Source organism: Gadus morhua, chromosome 20, assembly GCF_902167405.1.
Source record: "Gadus morhua chromosome 20, gadMor3.0, whole genome shotgun sequence".
In the NCBI taxonomy this organism is placed as follows: domain Eukaryota; kingdom Metazoa; phylum Chordata; class Actinopteri; order Gadiformes; family Gadidae; genus Gadus; species Gadus morhua.
The window spans coordinates 11,751,259-11,771,241 of record NC_044067.1 but is presented as its reverse complement, the minus strand read 5'-3'; the positions used below and the strand labels follow the sequence as shown (position 1 = coordinate 11,771,241).

General features: G+C 44.0%; 1 protein-coding gene across 4 annotated transcripts in view; it reads right to left on the bottom strand.

Annotated features, from left to right (window-relative positions):
- erbb4b (erb-b2 receptor tyrosine kinase 4b) overlaps positions 1-19,983 on the bottom strand; it is a 258,187-nt gene that overhangs the window by 127,764 nt on the left and 110,440 nt on the right. For all 4 annotated transcript variants that reach the window (XM_030343901.1, XM_030343902.1, XM_030343900.1 and 1 more), the window contains one exon: positions 10,015-10,166. In XM_030343901.1, the coding sequence (XP_030199761.1) occupies positions 10,015-10,166 (152 nt within the window). The remainder of the gene's footprint in view (positions 1-10,014; positions 10,167-19,983) is intronic.

Genomic DNA, 19,983 nt, shown 5'->3' with positions numbered 1-19,983 from the left:
CAGGTGTAGGGACTTATTTGACACTGTCATTGTCAGATCCCTGTGCAAATGGTGTGGAGGAATGAAGGCCTTTGTGTTTCATGTTCAAGGTCACTTCAAGTTTCAACTTCTTCTCACATCCCATGATTGCTTACCAAATAGTGTCCCAATATGAATAAAAAATTGATTTGAGCTGGACAATCATCCGTCTATCAACCCTACCCATCCAAGCATCCATCTAATGCTTAATGTATTCCTGTACAAGGCTTGAAACTAGAGTATGCAGTGTACTATGGTTGTAGGAGCAAGGCAGGCGATCTGAATGGGAAGACAAACCTAAAACTGTCTGCCACACATAAACTCACACCACATAAAACCCCTCTGACCTAAACACAATAGGGTAGGCAATTAGTCAAATTGGCATAGGTTTGAAAGTATGAGGAAACCGCAGCCTCTGGCAGAAACCCTAATAAGATGAACAGCAACATGCGGACACTGGTCCGGGACCGAACTTGGATAGAAACCACAGCAAGGCAACAGTGAGTGTTCCACCCTGATGATACCCCCCTGACAAATAGTCCATTCTTCACAGTTGACGAGTTGATTAATGATCAGCCCTTTCCGCGGCCATCATGGCTGCCATTACGCTGACGGGGAGGGTTGGCTGCCTGTCCGCTGGATTCCTACAAGAATCCGGTCCAGGCCATTGACCCCCCAGAAAAGGACTGGATGGAAAGAGAAGTTTTAGATGAGAAAACGTGAGAGTAGCCCATGCTTGGAGCCACCGCCGGACGGGTCGATGGAGCAAGATAGCGCCACTTTATCCGTCATTAGGCAAGGCTATTTTTTTAGAAATTGCCTACAAGTTAATTTGACCTCATGTGGGTCAACACCTTCTGAATGCGACAACACCACATTCTCCTGGCAATTTATTTGTTCCCGGATGCCCACTAGTGAAATTGGCCAAGAGCTAATCAACATTTAGCTCCTCCAACTGTGTTATTACGCTGCGATTGATGGATGGTACAATTACACCCCGTGTCACTTAGCTAAATGGCTATGTAATCCTAATGAGTTTTTATTCAAATACTGACTACCCGATCGTGAGTGGGTAGTGAGTGTATGCATGAGTGTGTGTGTGTGTGTGTGTGTGTATGTGGGGGGGGGGGGGGGGGGGATATAATGTGGGAGGGGGGATAAGGGCTGCTGAAATAGTAATGACAACAACAGCACAAATAAATAAATACAGCTAAACAGAGGATTGAGTTGCAGATAATCAGGATATCTGGGTAGATCACAAATGCATATATCTGCCACTAGACATGAGCTTTCTGAACATAAATGATGACTGGTACAGACTTTCAGGGCTGAATGACATGAATGGGCATAGAATAACTTGGCCGGAATCAGTAGTCTGTTGTTGGCTCTTCTTGGCTCACCTCGTCTTCCCCCCAGGTACCACCATGTTACACATCACTCATATTTCTATACACCTGTAGGTTTCAAGAACAAAATACAGGACAGACTGCCACTGACCAGGTTATCTGTTGTTGGCGGGGCAAAAACAGAGATACAGAGAATAAAAGAGTACAGCTAAATAAAGATAAAATATAAATGGAGAGAAAAAAAAAAATGTAGAGAAAACCTAGAAAGAGAGAGAGATATTGCTCAAATTAAATAACAGGGAGGCCTCAACAGTTGGGAGAGCGAGCAGCAGACGGGAAGCGGGAGCAGGGGAGATGTGCGTTGCAAAGCGAGACACGCCGCCACGCTCGCCATGACAGAGGTGATCGATGGATGCGATAGAGAACATTAAGATTTCAACCCAGACATCGCCGGTGGACGCAGACAGCTGGAGAGGTGTGCGTGTGTGTGTGTGTGTGTGTGTGTGTGTGTGTGTGTGTGTGTGTGTGTGTGTGTGTGTGTGTGTGTGTGTGTGTGTGTGTGTGTGTGTGTGTGTGTGTGTGTGTGTGTGTGTGAAAACACTAGAGATATTGACATGTTTTTACATTACATTTTTTTATTCTGTATTTTTCTCATGCTATATTACTAAGTAGAATTAACATTGTTAGGTTGTTATCAGATTTGGTTTATTGCACAATAATGTATTACTCTGTACATGGCATTACATATGTATTTTATTACATGGGTCTTCTCAATGCCGTGGAACACTCTGTTCGCTTGCAAGGGCCCTTCACAACTTCCGGCAATGAATTATATTTGATAATTCACCGTTGCTAAGTATAATTGACCGCTGTCAAGGAAAACAGTTTTTTTTGCCTCTAATGCCGTCTTTGGTAATACTCCGCAAGTAGTCGGTAACTTGTCAACCCCAGTGTACTCGGTTACTAAGCGACGTGAACGTCTTTGGTGGACTATTTCTCTGCTGATCAACACTACGAATGCTGGTAACAAATAAATTGTTAAATCACAAAAAAATCACTTCACTGTGTGAAGTAATTTTGTCGTTTTGGCAAGTAGCCGTGTAATAAGCGGGATCATGTATAGAACGTCGCCAGTCATTCTTTTTCCAATAATGACCAGCGTTCTATACATTATCCCTTGCACAATGTATAACAATGTTTTATACAGCTTTCCAGAAACAAATAGCGAATACTTTCTTGCATACCAATGTGGTGATGTGTGTAGTACAGAGATACAGGACAGACAAACAAAGAGATACACGGATGCATGGACATAACAGGAGGCATGAACAGCTCACATAAAACAAGGCCAAAAGCACAGGGTATTCCACCTTATCGTCACCTGCACACGATTGCTTGGCATGGCCTGAATGCATCAAAACTGCGGGATACAAAAGAAAATGTCACATGAGATGTGCCCCGTGGATGTTTTAAATCATCTCTGTTATCACATTGGACTGGTAATGAGAAGCACAGTCAGCGACTGGTTCCACTAGGTAGTAAACAAAATCTAATGACTGAAAACCGAGGCTTGTCTGAGTGGCAGCTGGAGGAAATAAGATTGGGAATCTCGCAGGATGGGCCAGTCTGTTGTTCAGTTTTTTGCTTGTTCTATCGTGCTGTATGTTATCATCTCGGCGGGCTGGGTTGAAAATGTGTGATTGTGTGTTTGTGTGTATGTGATTGTGTATGTGTGTGTGTGATTGTATGTGTGTTTGTGTGTGTGCGTTGAACAATATAAAAACAATAAAATGTAAAGCATACTCAGCAGCGTTTGTGATTATTATAAGCGAACAGTGATAACAAATATCACAAAAGCTACATGGCATGTGCTACGTCTTGTATTCATGAGCCGCACATCTAGAGACAACGATTTCAAACAAAACCTGATTATCGCTGTGTGAGTGATATTCCGACCCAGCCAAAGTGAGAGTCAACTCTGGTTTTATATTTTGGCACTTCAACTTGAATTATTAGCAGAGAACATCTTTCATGATGGGTTTACTAGGTAAGGACCCAAGATAATACTGTCTGAAATCTTTGTTCTGGAACTGATGAATGACTAAGTCCTACATTTTTTATTACTATGACTCTTATATTATGTTATATTCACACCATTTTTAGCCCACTCTATTAGCTATTCTATCAAGGTAGCATTTGGAACCATCTGCAGTTGTGAGGTGGCCGGTACGTCTTCTTTAGATCTTACTAATATCGAATATAATTGTTAGTCGTTAAAAAACCCACAAAAAGAACGCTATATCAGTAGTTAAAATATTAAGGTTTGATAATTAAAACCACAACATTTGGATTCCTTTGTTAGAAAATCTGTGCATGAGTAAAAAAGTGTGTGCGTGTGCGTGTGTGCGTGTGCGCATGTGCTTTTGGGTTTACCATATTAACGTTTCTAAATTCCAGGCCAAAGCTATTTCATGTTTGATAAGATATGTCTATTAGTTAGTCTCAATGACTCACTTTATTCTCACCTTTTTCTCTACACAATTTTAGGAGGCACTATCGGTCTAAGCAAGGCAGTACTAGGAAAACTACAACTTTGGCCAAAATCGTATTTGTAAAAAAGAGTATAGTCCAAAAGAATTACAATCACTATAGAAATACAAATAATCGATACATTTGTGTTTGTGTTCTTTGTGTTAATATATATCTGCCAAACAGAGCGGAGCCCCAAAGAACAGCTTTCTTGCCTCTGAAATGGTAGAGGCTATACTCCAGCATGCTGCGACTCTGCTCGTTTCTTGCTACCCGCATTGACACACGGACTGCACACGCAAACGGCCAGCACATTAACCAAGATCAAAGCAGCTCAACCCTTTAAACGCAACCAAGTCGTTGAAAACAAGGCTTTAGGCTTTGAAACGTTCTTGTAGCCAGAGTGATTGTGCACAGTTTGGAGGCCCTTGTCTGGTATGATATCGTTGATGTTGGCATGAAGACAGCTGTTAACCTCAAGGGAACGTTTCAGTGGTAATGTGCTGGTGCTTGTCATTGTAGGTGTGTTCTACATGATCTAAGGTCTAAGATAGTACTTCAATAAGCAACGGAAACATGATGTATGATGGGGTACCCAGCAAGACTCGACCGCCACACACATTGCTGAATGAGTAAGAGAATAAATGGATGGATTGACTTTCCAGGAGAGGCTTCATTAAATATGCCGCTTTGTTCATGTCTCGGTGAATGCATCCCATTTTAAAGACCCTTAGGCACAGTTACACGGTCAGGCTGATTAATTGATTCGGGAATTGATTGATTGGTACATCAAAGGTCCAGAAGAAGAGAGATCCATGCTAAACCAATCACTAAATAAGGATGTGTTAGAGACAAGGATACACACTGAGGCTCATCACTGATCTCTCCCCACCCTAGCCTGTTTCATGTCCTTGCCAGACACATGGTCCACACAGGGGAAGACACACACCCATCTTGATGGTTTGTGATAGAGATAGAGGGGACGAAGCCATTGACATCAGCTGACGGGCAGCTGAGAAAATGCATCTGTCAGTCAAACCCGTAAACAGCTTTTGACTCAATCACCCCATGACCCTCCCCCCCACGCACACACACACACACACACACATACCCACACACACCCACACCCCCACACACACACACACACACACACACACACGCACACACACACACACACACACACACACACACACACACACACACACACACACACACACACACACACACACAAAGAGAGATAAAAGCATCAAATTACTTACCACTCAATCATTCAATGCCAGGGTGGGTTTGAGCATGACTGTCATCATTGGCAGGCCTCGAGTTATGGCCTCACAATTACTGTCAGTTATAAACACACACATTTGCACAAATGTTTACACATATGTCAATCAAAGCCCACTTCAGACAAAATCCTCTTTAAAAAAAGGTTGGTCCCTTACAAGATGGTCCAATACCCATAAGAAGCCCCACACAGAAGGCCCACAATAAACTGGAAGAAAAAAAAGTTTTTCGTCAGTAGAATATCTCGAAAACAGGACTCCGAACCAAACTCTGAACCGTCAACCACCAAGAGTTCTGCTCTTACATAGTAGGCGATTGGACCCAACATTACCGCCATTCCAAAAGAATTGTTTCCCCAGACCAACATGGTGGTAAAGCATGTCACTAGCCTAGCTTAATGGCCACCTCCTACTGTTCCTGGAAAACCACCGTTCTTAAAACCCTGGCAAGGAGTGACCCTCAGGGGGGCATGGACTACCGCTAAAAGGGGGGAGGCCTCGATGAGCCCGTGGACCCCCCAACAGAAGTCAAAACCCAAATACCCAATTCGCAGGAAATCTGTTTGAACTTAACAAGAGAGGACCTCCAAGAGTTCCTGAATTTCCATTGCTTTCGCTAAAGGGCAGCACACTTTCTCTGCTTTCTAGTCGGTAATTCTCTGACATCACCGGAACCGCTTGTTACACAGCTTTCAACCCACTGTGTCTCTCATGTCCTCTCGCCCTCTCTCCCTCAAGCACTCTCTGAACCCTCCCCCTTCTCTCCCTCCCTCTCTGTCCTACCTCCCACCCACACACAACCCATGCACTGTCCTCCGTCATGTCCATCCAAAGTGATGAAAATGAACTAGAGAGGGGGACGCTAATTGCAATTGTCAATCCAGTCTGGGCCCCGGTCCCCTGGAAGACGGGTGCTCCCCAGCACTTCATCAGTCTTCATTAATATTCATTCATTCATATCATATTTTCTTCAGGACGGAGGGGAGGCCCTCCCTCATAGCACATCTAAGGGTGCATAAGGTGTAGGGTATAGTGGGGTTTAAATGGGTAAGTTGATTGGGGGGTGGGGCTGGTTATACTGATCAGTGCCCGGGGGATACAAATGTCGATCAAAGAAATATTAATAAAAAGGGGGGGAAGGGAAATTTGAGTTAAACTTATTTTCCGCAGTATGCTGATAGCCGAAGGCCCATTTTCATAAAATAGGGAGGGGAATATGGATTGATTAAAATATGATTCATCGCGTGTCTTCTCGTTCCTTCCAGCATATGTTTGCCTGTCTATGCACCCGCTTTTTCAACACAATGAGAGAGACGACAACAAAAAGGGCCCACTCGTGGAATTTGGCTTTGCAGAGCGTGGGAATGATGGAAGTGTGGAGGAGAAGAGAAGAGGGCAAGATCTCAAGACAGTATTGTAGTTATTAATCACCGCACAAGTGTCGATTCATCTGCTATAGAGGCAGTGGGGAAGATGGACTCTATTTACTGCTGAGGCCGTGCGGGGGCCTTTGGGAGAGGCAGCCATCAATCTCACGGCTATCATTAAAAGATGGGAGACGGAGCGGAGGCATCAGTTTCAATCACCCAACCCCCCACCACCCTGTCTCCCCCCCACACACACACACACACACACACACACGCTCGCGCAGGAAGACACGCAAAAAAAAAACACACACACACACAATCACCAGCAAGCACGCAAACACACATGGATGAATGTACGCACCCACACCCCCACCCCCCCCCCCCCCCCCCCCCCCCCCCCCCCCACACACACACACACACACACACACACCCACACACGCCGCCAGAGAGGCAAGTGGGAGGGGTTAATGGTGTGTGTGCGTGTGCAGCACCTCCACTTTTACCCTCAAACTCAAGGTGAAGCCTTCCCCTCCCTGAGGAGACATACCATTAACACACCCTTAATGCGTTGAATAATAATAATAACAATCCCTAAAAATACACTTTGGTGCCCCACCCCCGCCCCCGGCTCCCTTGTTGTTCGGCGCCCTTCGATGCTAATTAGCGTGTTCTATTAACCCTTGTTAATTGCCAACGACGCAAAGGTGGGGCAACCCGGCGGTAGGCACCACAGGGAGCCATTTTGGGAAATGAGCGGGAACCCCAGGTGGCCGTGTAGCGTCGTAACGAGCGTTGACACGGCGAGGGACCGTGGGCCCGGGCGGAAGGAGACGAGGAGGAGCGGAGGAAGAGGAGGGGGTCTCGACTAGCCCTGACTTTTCCCGACCTTAGACTTAAAATAAACCGCATTGTTACTTTGTAGAGAGGCTGAGAGAGGGAACACACAGGAGGGAATTAGGTCTTAAACCAGAGGAATGGTTGCTCTTCCCCAGTACAAACTGCATTCTGTGTTGAGTCGAATGATAATGACAGTTGTTCATTAATGCCACTGCATCTTGCTCTCTCTCCCCCTCTTTTTTACTCTCTCTCTTTCTCTCTGTGTCCTTCTCCCGGATCTTTTACCCTCTTCTTGTCCTTTACCACTTCCCCTCAAGTCGATGGGGAATAGCAGGTAGCAAGGGACCAATGGCAAGACTTAGCCATCTATCGATGCGCTTCGCTCTTATTCCCAGCGGTGTTTTGATGGGGGTTGTTTGTAGGAAGGGATGCCATACTGGCCACAACTGTGATGAGAACTCGAGAGTGCCTAATGGCTTTCTGTTTTAATGTGTTTAGATGCAATTTTGTAGCTGTTCAATGCTGGCTTTGGATACAAAACAAAGAACAAGAAACGTTTGTGTGAGCTTTGTGTGCTTTGTGTGTGTGTGTGTGATTATCTACCTATTTACACATATTTGTAAAAGACGCAAAAATAACAAAATTGCTTCTTGTTGCACAGTAGGGATCCTTTGTTCCTAAGTTATGTGCAGAACATCTGCGCCGCACACAGGACCAAGACCGTCTCCTTCACATCCGCGATTGCCCTCCAGACACGGAATGGAATCAATTGGAGGTTAAATAACCGTACCCTACACCTCAGGGCTGGCTTCATGTGACGCTGTCTGTGCGCCTACATGCAGGCCTTGCATGCACAAGCCATCCATGTTTTTGTCTGTCTAGCCTAGTGGCCAGAGATTATTCACAAAAATGAATTAGCGGGGCAGGGCTGCTCTGTACTTTGGAAAGAAAAAAAAGCATCCGTGGACTATTTATCAACGTTTAACATCGATTTCTATCCTTCCCTTTGCTTCACCTTTGTCTGTTGCTGCTATTAAGGCAGTGAAGCCCAGCGGTGAGGGGTGTGTTCTTACTGACCACAACACATGAATGGCTGCTACATATTCTCCAATGACGAATTAAAGTATTTACTGTACTGAAACCCCAATTGCACATGTCTATTCACTCAGGTGTTTCAAGGACAGGCATGTGCTGAAGGTGAGGAAGATTTCAATGAGCAGGATGATGGTCTTTGTATCTCAAAGTAAGGGGGTTTCATGTGTTTGGCACATTTGTTTAATAGACATTCAAGTCCCTGCAAACATCAATTAAATAACCTGTTTTGCAAAGCAGATGATTAACATTCAGTTAATGTTTAACTGATTAATCAGTTCAACAAAATCAATTAAATTGGACCTGGGTCTATCGTGGTTCAATTTGGCTAGATAAATAGTACATATACCGTCCACAAAAGTTGCCCTATTTGAGTTTCATTTGTAAATAATGATATCAAAGGCTCAAAGTCTTCTACTGCTTCAAAGAAAGTCTTTAATCGTGCTAACTTTAAGAAAAAAAAATAATCCCATTCGTTAGTATACGGAGAACATTTCTTATGAAAGAGGGAATTATCCTGAATATGAGAGAATTAGGACATTTGGATTCTTCTTTTTTGTTCTAACGAAAATAAGATGATGACAATCAGTAGGCCACCCAGAGCAAAGAGAGAAACTGCTGATGATTTTTGATTATCTCTGATTACAGCCGTTCCTCTCTCTGCATATGATTGGCTGTGGGGTCACTTCAACTTATAGCTGATTGGAGGAACCAGATCCGAGTTTAGGACAGGCGATGGCCAGCAAGTTTAAATCAGGTTAGCCTTCATAACAAAGTCTGCAGAGTATGTTCTGAAGAACTTAGTGGATCACTTCATGAACATAAAGTAAACAAAAAGTTGGATCATCCATTAAAAGAACAAAACTGTTTGAGCAGTAACTCATGAGCTCATTCATTTAAATGTGTGTTTTTTTTGTGATTAGATAGGTGTGATCAGAACACAAACATGGTGTCTACATTTTGGTGTGAACTCTGTGGCTAGATATGTGATCGGCTCTCTCATTCCTAGCACGGGGCAGCGTCGCAATGTGACTAAGCTCCAATAAAGTCCACACCTGTCAGTTAATGTCCCAACATGATCAGATTACTAAAGTTGAATTAAAAGGTTTTATTAAGTGTAACAAAGGCAAACCAAAATGATGCCTAATGGAAACAGTGTAGATGTGATAAAAAATCTCTTTGTGTAATAGTTCTGTACGAAACTAAATAACGATTTGAAAAAAGAGTAAAGAATTATTGAAAAAAACATAATAATAGTTTTGGTTCATAGTATGTGAACCAAATTGACCAATAGTTTTGGTTAATTTGGATCATAATTGTGAACCAACACAATACTTCATACTTACTTAAGAACCTAAAATAATTATCGGCTAACTGTCGGCTGAATGGCATTGTCAATCAAACTTGAGATTCAGTAATGAATCTCAAGTTTCTGTCACCACATCACCGCCACAGCTGCAGAAGGGAACATGAAAGTGATCCCAAGAGTTGGGTCCTAAGGGTGCACGTGTGTGGCACTGTATCATGGTGTGTTCTGATCCTTACTCTCAGGAAGGTGAGGTCCCTGCTCCGGTCGATGCTGGTGATCTCCAGGTTGCCCATCACCACTTCACAGTTCTCGTAGTACTTCCTCAGGGTGCGGTACTGCTGCTCCAGGTCTGACAGCGTGCTCAGCTTGTTCTCTGTGCCGGCACACACTGGAAAGGAAAGGAGGGATACAATGAAGGTGTTTTATTGAGGGGAAAGGTTCGGTGCGTGGAAACCATTCACAGCACGTTTAAAAGAAAGAGAAAACCTTGCCAAGGCACACAGCTTGGATAGTAGGAGAAATACTGCAGAACCAACTAAATTGTAAATATTGCTCACGTGTATATTATTTATATACAAATACTGTTCTGGGAGAACCAACCACATTTTGGTTTTTTGCATTCCACATTTTCTTTTGAATGTATAGCGTTTAATGTATTGTTTTGAGACAACCCATTTCTTTATTCAAATATATAGTCCAACATGAAAACAAACTAAAGTGACAGAATGAATCAAAAACACTTTTGAACATTATGTCATCCGTTCAAGCCTATTCTGCTCTCTCATCACGTTAAGCTTGTTTTCTTAATTTATAATTATGTTTAACGTAGTTCTCTATTCATTGCATTCATTAATGTTAATTTAGCTATTCTTGTGCATAAGAATTGTAGGCTCACATAATAGTTTTCAATGCAGGATAAAGATAACTGAAACCGTCATTGTTTTCCAGTAGTTCAGAGACACTTCAGAGACAGCCTGAACATCCCATTCTTTTTTATATTGAATGTTTTTTTCACATTCATTTGCATTCATATCTAACCCTGCCACAGAAAGCACCTTGTGTATTCCAAAATTCATTTTCCTGCATAATTAGAAATGTGAATAATGAATCAAAATTGGGTACAGTCATTTAACAGCTATAACCCAGCTCTTGATGCCAGCCAAAACACACATTAAGGGAAGAGCAACACTGTCCTATTCCTTACTCTGGATGTTGTTATTTATGCAATTTATGATCGCCGTGCCAGTCAAAACACAATTACAGAGGTAACAACCACCCATGCAAAGTACCTCTACTCTACAAATTGGGTGTCATTGTCAGTGGAGCCCCGTGAGGGGGTCTGCATAATATGTGTGGTCAGGCACTAAAACCCAGCTAGCGACCACATGGAGTCCAACCAAAACTAGCGCCAGTTGTGTCACACATAACCTTTTGTCAACATAATAGTGTCAACCCTGGCCTTCTATATATGGAAAGATGAAATCACTAAAATAATTATGAGCAAATCAAAAATATAAAAAGGCAATGTCGGAGACTGCAGTGTTTGGCAAGAGTTGGTCGCTGTCAATGTGGAGTGTGTTGAGCTACGGTCCTGACCACCTGAGTTGCCCTTCCGATCCTATTGGTAACCGTTGTTTCGGGACGGTGTGCCCAGTCTGCCCCCAACTCCCCCCGACCCTACCCCGACCATAGGGCAATCAGAGGCCCCACAGAAGCCCTCTCTAGCTGCTGCCCTAGGGGCCACGGGCATGACAAGTAATTAAACTAAACCGTTACAAACCATCAAACACTTCGCCCCTGCAAGCGACACCAACCATCTGCCCAGTCAGCTGGCCCTGCCCGCTAGAAGCTAAATACGTCAAACACACACACACACACACACACACACACACACACTCACACTCAAAATACAAATACTTGCACATGCAATGAAACACACAGCCACACACACACACACACACACACACACACACACACACACACACACACACACACACACACACACACACACACACACACACACACACACACACACACAAACGCAATAGAACTCGTAAAAGTTTTGTTTAAAAACACACAAGTACCAGGGATTTGAGGTTGCTGCTGCTGAGAGGCAAAGCTATACACTGAATGTTAAACAGAAATGTGCTTTTAATGGTCGAGACCTTTGTGCTGCCTTTGTGTGTGTGTGTGTGTGTGTGTGTGTGTGTGTGTGTGTGTGTGTGTGTGTGTGTGTGTGTGTGTGTGTGTGTGTGTGTGTGTGTGTGTGTGTGTGTGTCAATGCCAGAGGTGCTGCCACATCCTGCGTCCAATAGCAAACGTCTGTGGTGGCTATATTTACATGTTAAACCAATGTTGGTTTAAACTCTCAGACGCTTCCTTTGGATCTGATGTATGCCTACTCGCCACCCATCTGTTGGAATCGTTTGGCTTCATGCCCTCATGGCGGGCAATTAAGATAGTCAAACGCATATAATCGGTTTCATCCTCCCACCTCCATGTCCCATTCTACGGCACAACTTTCAATCCCATTTTCTATTTAATCCCCCCCCGTCCCCCCTCCCTACCCACCATCGTTATTAGACCACCCAAACGGAAGAAGCTAAAGCAGCTTCCAGGCAACACCGGGCAATAAAGACAAATGGGCTTTTGTCCAAACAATTCACTCCCGAGCTGATATTAGATTAGCAGAGCTATTTCAATGTTACCTGGACAATTCCCCTACGAGCTACGGGCGGCGGCAGCTTATAGCATAACCCGATGCTAAGGTATGATCTACGGCAGGCCGGGGTGTTTTCAATAACTGTTAGCGTGAGCTGGAGGGGAGTGGGGCTGGGTCATAAAGTGTAGATGGGTGTAATAAACAGTTATTGAACCCTGGGGGTAGGGTTACCGAGATCGCAGCGAGAAGGGTAGGTGGAGGGGATCCATTGTGATGTGCGCAGCACTGTGAAATCCACTTTTGTGTGTTTGGGAGGGCTTTTTTTCTTCCTTCCTTTTGTTATTTTATCCATTAGCTTTCCCCAGCACACATTTTCTAAGCAGCACGGCTTTTGAAACCGGTCGCTAACCATACGGAAACACCTGTAGGGAATGCACTTTGTGTTTGGCCATGATGTGTGTTTTCAGTTTCTCTCTCTTCTACGTGTGTGCTTCTAATAAAAGATCATATTAAAACATGTAACCAGGGTGACTCAGAGTAGCACCTGAACCACAGCAGCACACTTATATAATATGCAATTGTTTGTTTGTGTGTCTGTGCTTGTGTTTCTGATTATTTGTGATTGTGTGTGTGTGTGTGTGTGTGTGTGTGTGTGTGTGTGTGTGTGTGTGTGTGTGTGTGTGTGTGTGTGTGTGTGTGTGTGTGTGTGTGTGTGTGTGTGTGTGTGTGTGCGCGCGCAAGATTGTGCACCAGGTGTGAATACAACTTGGATGTATTCCTATCCCATCTACACATCTAGTCCATTGATCTCATTTCCTTCTCCATAATGATTTGTATCAGCCTATCCTATCTCTATCTATAGATAGGATTAGAGTTAAGGAACTGCAGCCATGATGGAGTATATAATTAATACCGATCAGTTTGATGGATTTGAATGTCACACTTCAGTGGAATCGTAAAATGCCAACTAGTGACAGACAGAGGGCAATGGGTTGTGTTTGTAAATGTGAGCATTGGGGCGTGTGCACATTGTTTTAATTTAAAACTAGGGATTACAATTTTAATAGTGATGGATTGAGCAAATATATCATAATTCAGGATCGGTCACTTCACGTAATTAATGAGCTTATGAGTCAATAGGTGACAATGCATTTCTTTCTCGCTCTGGCCTCCCTGGAGCAATTTTATTATTTTGTTGTCACAGCAACAAAACCCGCTGCTTTCTTCTCTGCTTCTTTGGATGGCTTATTATTTAATGAGAATGAGGAGAAAGTGTATCCAAGCGTGCACTGTATGCAGTATAATGTGTTTATTGTTTTTCTCTGCAGCTAATATCAAGACAATAGGCAGAAAATCATCAATCATCAGAGTGAAAAAAACCTGTTATTTCAGAATAATTACAAATATGTATTTTTAATCACAGCAGGACCAGAGAACATCATAAATATAAATGCATCATCAAGCCCTCATATCAACAGTGTGGGAGAGAGAGAGAGAGAGAGAGAGAGAGAGAGAGAGAGAGAGAGAGAGAGAGAGAGAGAGAGAGAGAGAGAGATTAAAGAGGGGGTACATGGAGCAAAAAGAGTGAAAAAAGCCTGCTCATGAATTTAATTTTAGATAGCATTTCGCATTGCTTTTCAAAGGCATAGCACACATGATGCTGTGCCAAATCCATTTTTTACTTAAATACTCAAACTGGGGTTTCGCAGAATACAGGAGGTAAGGTGGGTTATCTGTTTGTATCAAAAGTAGTAACACCAAAATCAGCTCACAGACATATGAGCGGCTCAAACACACTCAGTCTTCTGTTATCCATTTGCTTTCACTTGCCATCACGGTCAACCAACTTGCATGGTCAGCAGAGTATGCCTGTCAGTCTGTCTGTCCACCTGTGTGTGTGTGTGTGTGTGTGTGTGTGTGTGTGTGTGTGTGTGTGTGTGTGTGTGTGTGTGTGTGTGTGTGTGTGTGTGTGTGTGTGTGTGTGTGTGTGTGTGTGTGTGTGTGTCTCTTAACTGTGGGAGTCGGTTTAAGGAAGGACAATGACTTTCATTCCAAAAAAAACATTTTGAATTATTAAGAAATCTACAAACAAGCAAACAAGCCCTACAACCTAATGCTGCATTTTCAGCCATGTCCCTTTCAGGATCGTCCACATCCAATTACCTCAAACACGCAAGCTGTTTGGCGACCAGCCCCTGGCCCGGCCCCGGTCTCGCTGGCGAGTGCTACACAACAACTTCATCAATAGCAACGTGTAAGATTATCGAACGCCGATACGAGCGGCGGGTCTTAGAGGCTTAACGCATCCGCTGCCCGGGCGTCCGGCAAAAGGTCATTCGGATAGCCAGTAACGGACTGAATTAAATAACGTTGCAAATGTCACCTCCGCGAGTAAACACTGTCAATAGCGAAGTCCGTGGGCAACGTGCTTCGAATAATCAGCGGAAAGCTGCTGCCCCCTGCTCTGAGATATACTTCCACGCAAACGGCGTTAAGTAATGTGCTTCCACAACTCCAGGTGGCATCGGTGTCACGAGACGTTAACGCGGCCGCGTTGTGTAGATTAAAAGCTTTAAAGACAGTGTTCCGTTGGGCTCCTGCAAAACCGAGCGCTGCGGATGACACCGGCGACGTCCTTTGTGCCCTAATGGTTACCAGATGAGCTTGGCAACTAAGTATGAGTTACGGGCCACCGTTGCTGTCTGCAATAATGGCCCAGATTATCGTCCCATCTGCTCAGCGGGTTTAATAAGCGCTGGAAACAATAAAGCGTTGAGTGTTTGTCCCCACAGCGCGGTCCGCCGGGGCTAACCTCTCAGCGCCCTCTGAGCTCTGGTCACCCTAACAACAGAGCTGCGACCACCTCCATATGGCCCAGGGCTAATTAGCATTATGAGCCCTGGCTAGCACTCTCCTGAGCACTACCTCCAAACGGGACCCATTGACCACGGTAACGCTTTATTGACTGTCAGCTCTGGGCCAAACGTGTAACTAGCATCTTTCAAGTTTAAACATTAAAGTGTGATCCTTGCACCTTTTCTAGGACTACCCATCATCGACATCATCATCAACGATCAATAATCAAACAATTATAGGCCATTTATGATATCGCAATGCAACAGTTTGCCATAGCATGCTCACCCCTTTGGTAATAGATCTGTGATCCCTTTATGTAAAATCTGCTGTTTTTAAAAGAGGTGCCAAAAAAAGGGACAAGGGTTCATTTATTCCCCTCTGGCCACGCTTCCAAAACGTGCCTATGATGCAGCAGTGGATGCCACTTCTTAAAGTAAAGAAACCGACAACGGATGGAAAAAGGGCAAGCTTTCCACAGGGGGTTACTGCCTCCAAATTGAAGGATTTTCCGTAATTCACAATCAATCGAAAGGTTTTCAAAACTCAGTTGTGTCCCGAGAGGCGGAAAGCCTGCAAGTCCTCTGCCTAACCTTTCCTTTTTCTCACCCCTCTCTGTCTCTCTCTGGGATTAAGTCTTTAAAATTGAAAAAGTCTGCTTAAATAACAAGGGAGTGATTAGCCAATCCTGACACATACTTCATTACCCCTAATCCTCCTATGCCGCATATCCTTGACTGACTGCACTGCTGACACAAGGTCTAAGTAGAACAAGCCTATACACTTGGGAAGTCCAGTGCTAGCAATGCGTGTGCACGTGTACGTGTACGTGTACGTGTGTGTATGTATATGTATGTGTATGTGTGCGTGATTGCACGTGTGTGCATGTGTGTGTGTTTGTGCACATGTGCAGGCGTGCGTGTGTTCAGCATAATCTTTCACATTTCAGCGGGCTTTTTATCCCATTCCAAGTTCTTGTAAAAAAAATCCTAATCTGTGTAACCCAGTGGCTCCCCATAAACCCAGCGAATGGGGTTATTCGGGCCTCCGACTCAAAGAGGTTGTCTCCAGTGACTCAGGTGCTAAACAGGGTCAACGGTGTGTTCTACATATGCTTATAGCGGAAAATGGTCCAACACCCTGAGGTATGTTTCCTCCCAGTAGCAGGGCTAAACAGAGAACGATAGCAGGTAGTCTGTACAAGCAGGTCAGATGAACAGCACACCTGCTGAATGTGGATTGCGCTCTGTGTGTGTGTGTGTGTGTGTGTGTGTGTGTGTGTGTGTGTGTGTGTGTGTGTGTGTGTGTGTGTGTGTGTGTGTGTGTGTGTGTGTGTGTGTGTGTGTGTGTATGTGTGTGGATACAGAAAAGACAGTGAGAGACATGGGAGGTGAGAGATCAGTGCAAGGAATGGGATTGGGTCTGTCATTTGCATGTGTGTTTGCATGTGTGTTTGTTTGTGTGTGTGTGTGTGTGTGTGTGTGTGTGTGTGTGTGTGTGTGTGTGTGTGTGTGTGTGTGTGTGTGTGTGTGTGTGTGTGTGTGTGTGTGTGTGTGTGTGTGTGTGTGTGTGTGTGTGTGTGTGCACGCGTGCCTGCATGTGTGTGTGTGTGTGTGTGCAAACATTGGCCCATGTGCCAGCCAGCAGATAAGACACAGACATGGAGCTCATGGGGTTAGTTACATGAGCACAGACGTTGTTGGAGTTATGTGATTGCAGGAGAAATTATTAGGGTTTTTTCTAACTGAAAGACACAACATCGGTACATAATCATCGTTCATTACAGCAGCGTTCGGAAACGGGAGCTACCCTGTTCTGGCACGCCATGCCTCAAACGCGCAGGCAAAATATACACCGTCAATTATGCAGGAGCAGCTGCTTTTCCTCACCGCCGTTGACTTGAATGCCTCATTATTAGCTTAATATTGATATTGGTTTAGCGAGTGTTTGTGCAGTACACATCAGTCTTTACTGGAAAATGTATTCAAAAGCAAAGTGGACACAGACGTGGCCATAAGATCGATGAGCCTATCCCCAAGCAGAGAGCTGCGGTCCATTCCCTGCTGAGGAATCCCCGAGCAATCTACTTAACCTCTGTATACTTGCACCAGGGAGAATGCACTAGCCAACTGTATCCTTGCAAAATAACCAGCGGGCAAGAAGAGGACTCTCTTTGGGATCAATAAAGTAAATAAATGTGCATGCATCTGTACACACGCATGCACAAACAAAAATACATACACACATTATGCATATAGTACATATAATATTTCTGTGTTGATAACACTATGGTAAAGGGTCCCAAACCCACGTATATCAGCACTAGAGCACAGCAAACTAACAAAAGCAGCGTGTGTGAGGTATCGTGTGTGTGTGTGATTCTGTGTGCGTTATTGTGTGTGTGTGTGTGTGTGTGTGTGTGTGTGTGTGTGTGTGTGTGAGCGTGAATGTTTGTGTGTTTGCGTGCCTGCATGCATGTAAGTGTCTGTCTGTCTGTCTGTCTGTCTGTCTGTCTGTCTGTCTGTCTGTCTGTCTGTCTGTCTGTCTGTCTGTCTGTCTGTCTGTCTGTCTGTCTGTCTGTCTGTGTGTGTGTGTGTGTGTGTAACATGTATTCGCCCACCTCAAAGAACAATAATGGCAAGAGCCACAGTCTGCAGGCATTAAGCTTGGCAGTTGAAGCGTTTTACTCCCGATCCTGAGGTCCTCTGTTGAAACCCTGCAGTGTGCAGGTCAGAGCACTGTAGGGATGTGAGTGTGCATATCATGTGTGTGTATGTGTGCATTCTATTTCCATGCTGCAGAGGAAAGCCTAGCTCCTTAATACTCAAACAACAAAGCCTTCTGATGTATAAATGGCCTTATGAACAATCATACCATACATATTTATATCAATATGTGTCTGTGTTGGGTAGGTGTGTGTGTGTGTGTGTGTGTGTGAGTTTGCTTGTGCTTGTGTGTGTGTGTGTGTGTGTGTGTGTGTGTGTGTGTGTGTGTGTGTGTGTGTGTGTGTGTGTGTGTGTGTGTGTGTGTGTGTGTTATGATTTTAAGGACGATATCTACATAGTTTCAAAAAAGTTAGTTTGAACAGCTGAACATTGTGACTAATAATATAAAACACCCCATAATCCTTCATATCAATTTCCTCGAATCCTAAATCCTAAGTCCTACAGATATAATCATGTTACGTCAGTGCGAGAGACAACAAAAATTTGTAATGCAAAAATTATAGATAATCGTATTAGATATCTGGAGCCTAAAGTAAGTGTTCTGAGTTGACATGGCAAATATCAGGGTGAAAGAGGTGCAGAGATGCATGACAAGATTGATGCACTGCTTGGACAATTTTCATCAGTGTCCCTTCCCTTACCTTCCCTTTCTCCTTCTCTGTGTGTCTCACTGTCTCACTCAATTAAATCGTACTACTATAATAGCAGGCCTGACCCACCACTTACTCAAAGTTACTCATGTGCGCATGTGCCAAGCAGCCTGCAGCTCACACACACACACACAGCACGCGCGAAAGCATACATACACCGCAAGCACGCACATACACCCCGCATACACACACGCACATGCGCACAAACGTACACGTAAACGCACACTCATGCACACACACACACGCGCATACACCGCACGTCAAGACAAAGGCAGCATCACATACATGGAAGTGCACAAACACAAACACAATCGCCGAAGTAAGACGTTATGTTTTTAAACATAACGGCTCCGCCTTCGACGCACGCGCAGGTAAGAACACACACGCACGCGCACACACCGCAGCGACACTTGCCCTTAAACATAATGGCTCCGCCATCGACACACACACAGGTAAGAACACACACGCACGCGCACACAGCGCAGCGACAAACTCTCCCAGGTAAGACGTTCTGCCTATAGACTGTAAAAATTGCGATAAAATAAATGACAATTTCTCACCTCAACAAGCAACGGCAGGTTGATCATTTTGTCATATAAAAACCGTTGAATTCAGACATCGCGCCAACCGGCATATCAACACACAAGAGACGTGATCTTAAAGAGGCAGTGTCCCTGTAAAGCAACAAAAACATGGTGAATTATGTCTATAGAGTCCACCACAAGACTACAATTTGTTGCTCAAATGTAATATTACCCTCCTCCTTGAGCCTCCCGAAATGTCTTGACACTTTATTGCTCAAACTTAATATTATTCTCTTCCTTGAGCCTCCCGAAATGTCTTGCGATATTGATATCCCCCTTCCCCCCTGCGGCCTGTTTTAGTTGTTTTATTTTTCGTATGTTTTTTGTGTATGCTATGTGTGACTGTAGGCTACTGCTGCCTGTCTTGGCCAGGACACTGGAAGAGATGTTTAATCTTAATGATGATCATTAATTTCAACTAACCAATAGTGCATTTGAAAATGTCAATGCACTTTTCAGCTCTGAATAACAGTAAAAGCTATTTAATAATTGATTTGCATGCATAGTATACTACACTTTCCATTGAACAATTACCCCTGTTAACATAAATTGACAAATTTTATAATTTATAATTACATTTATAATGTAATCAAATGCTCACACACTAGCTGCTTTCAGACACACGTGTAAGTCCTGATGTTCTCCTGATAAGCCGTAAGTGTGAACAACCTATCCTGACATTTTTACCCTTAAAATCTCAGGGTAGAAAATGGACCTTATATGTGAATGA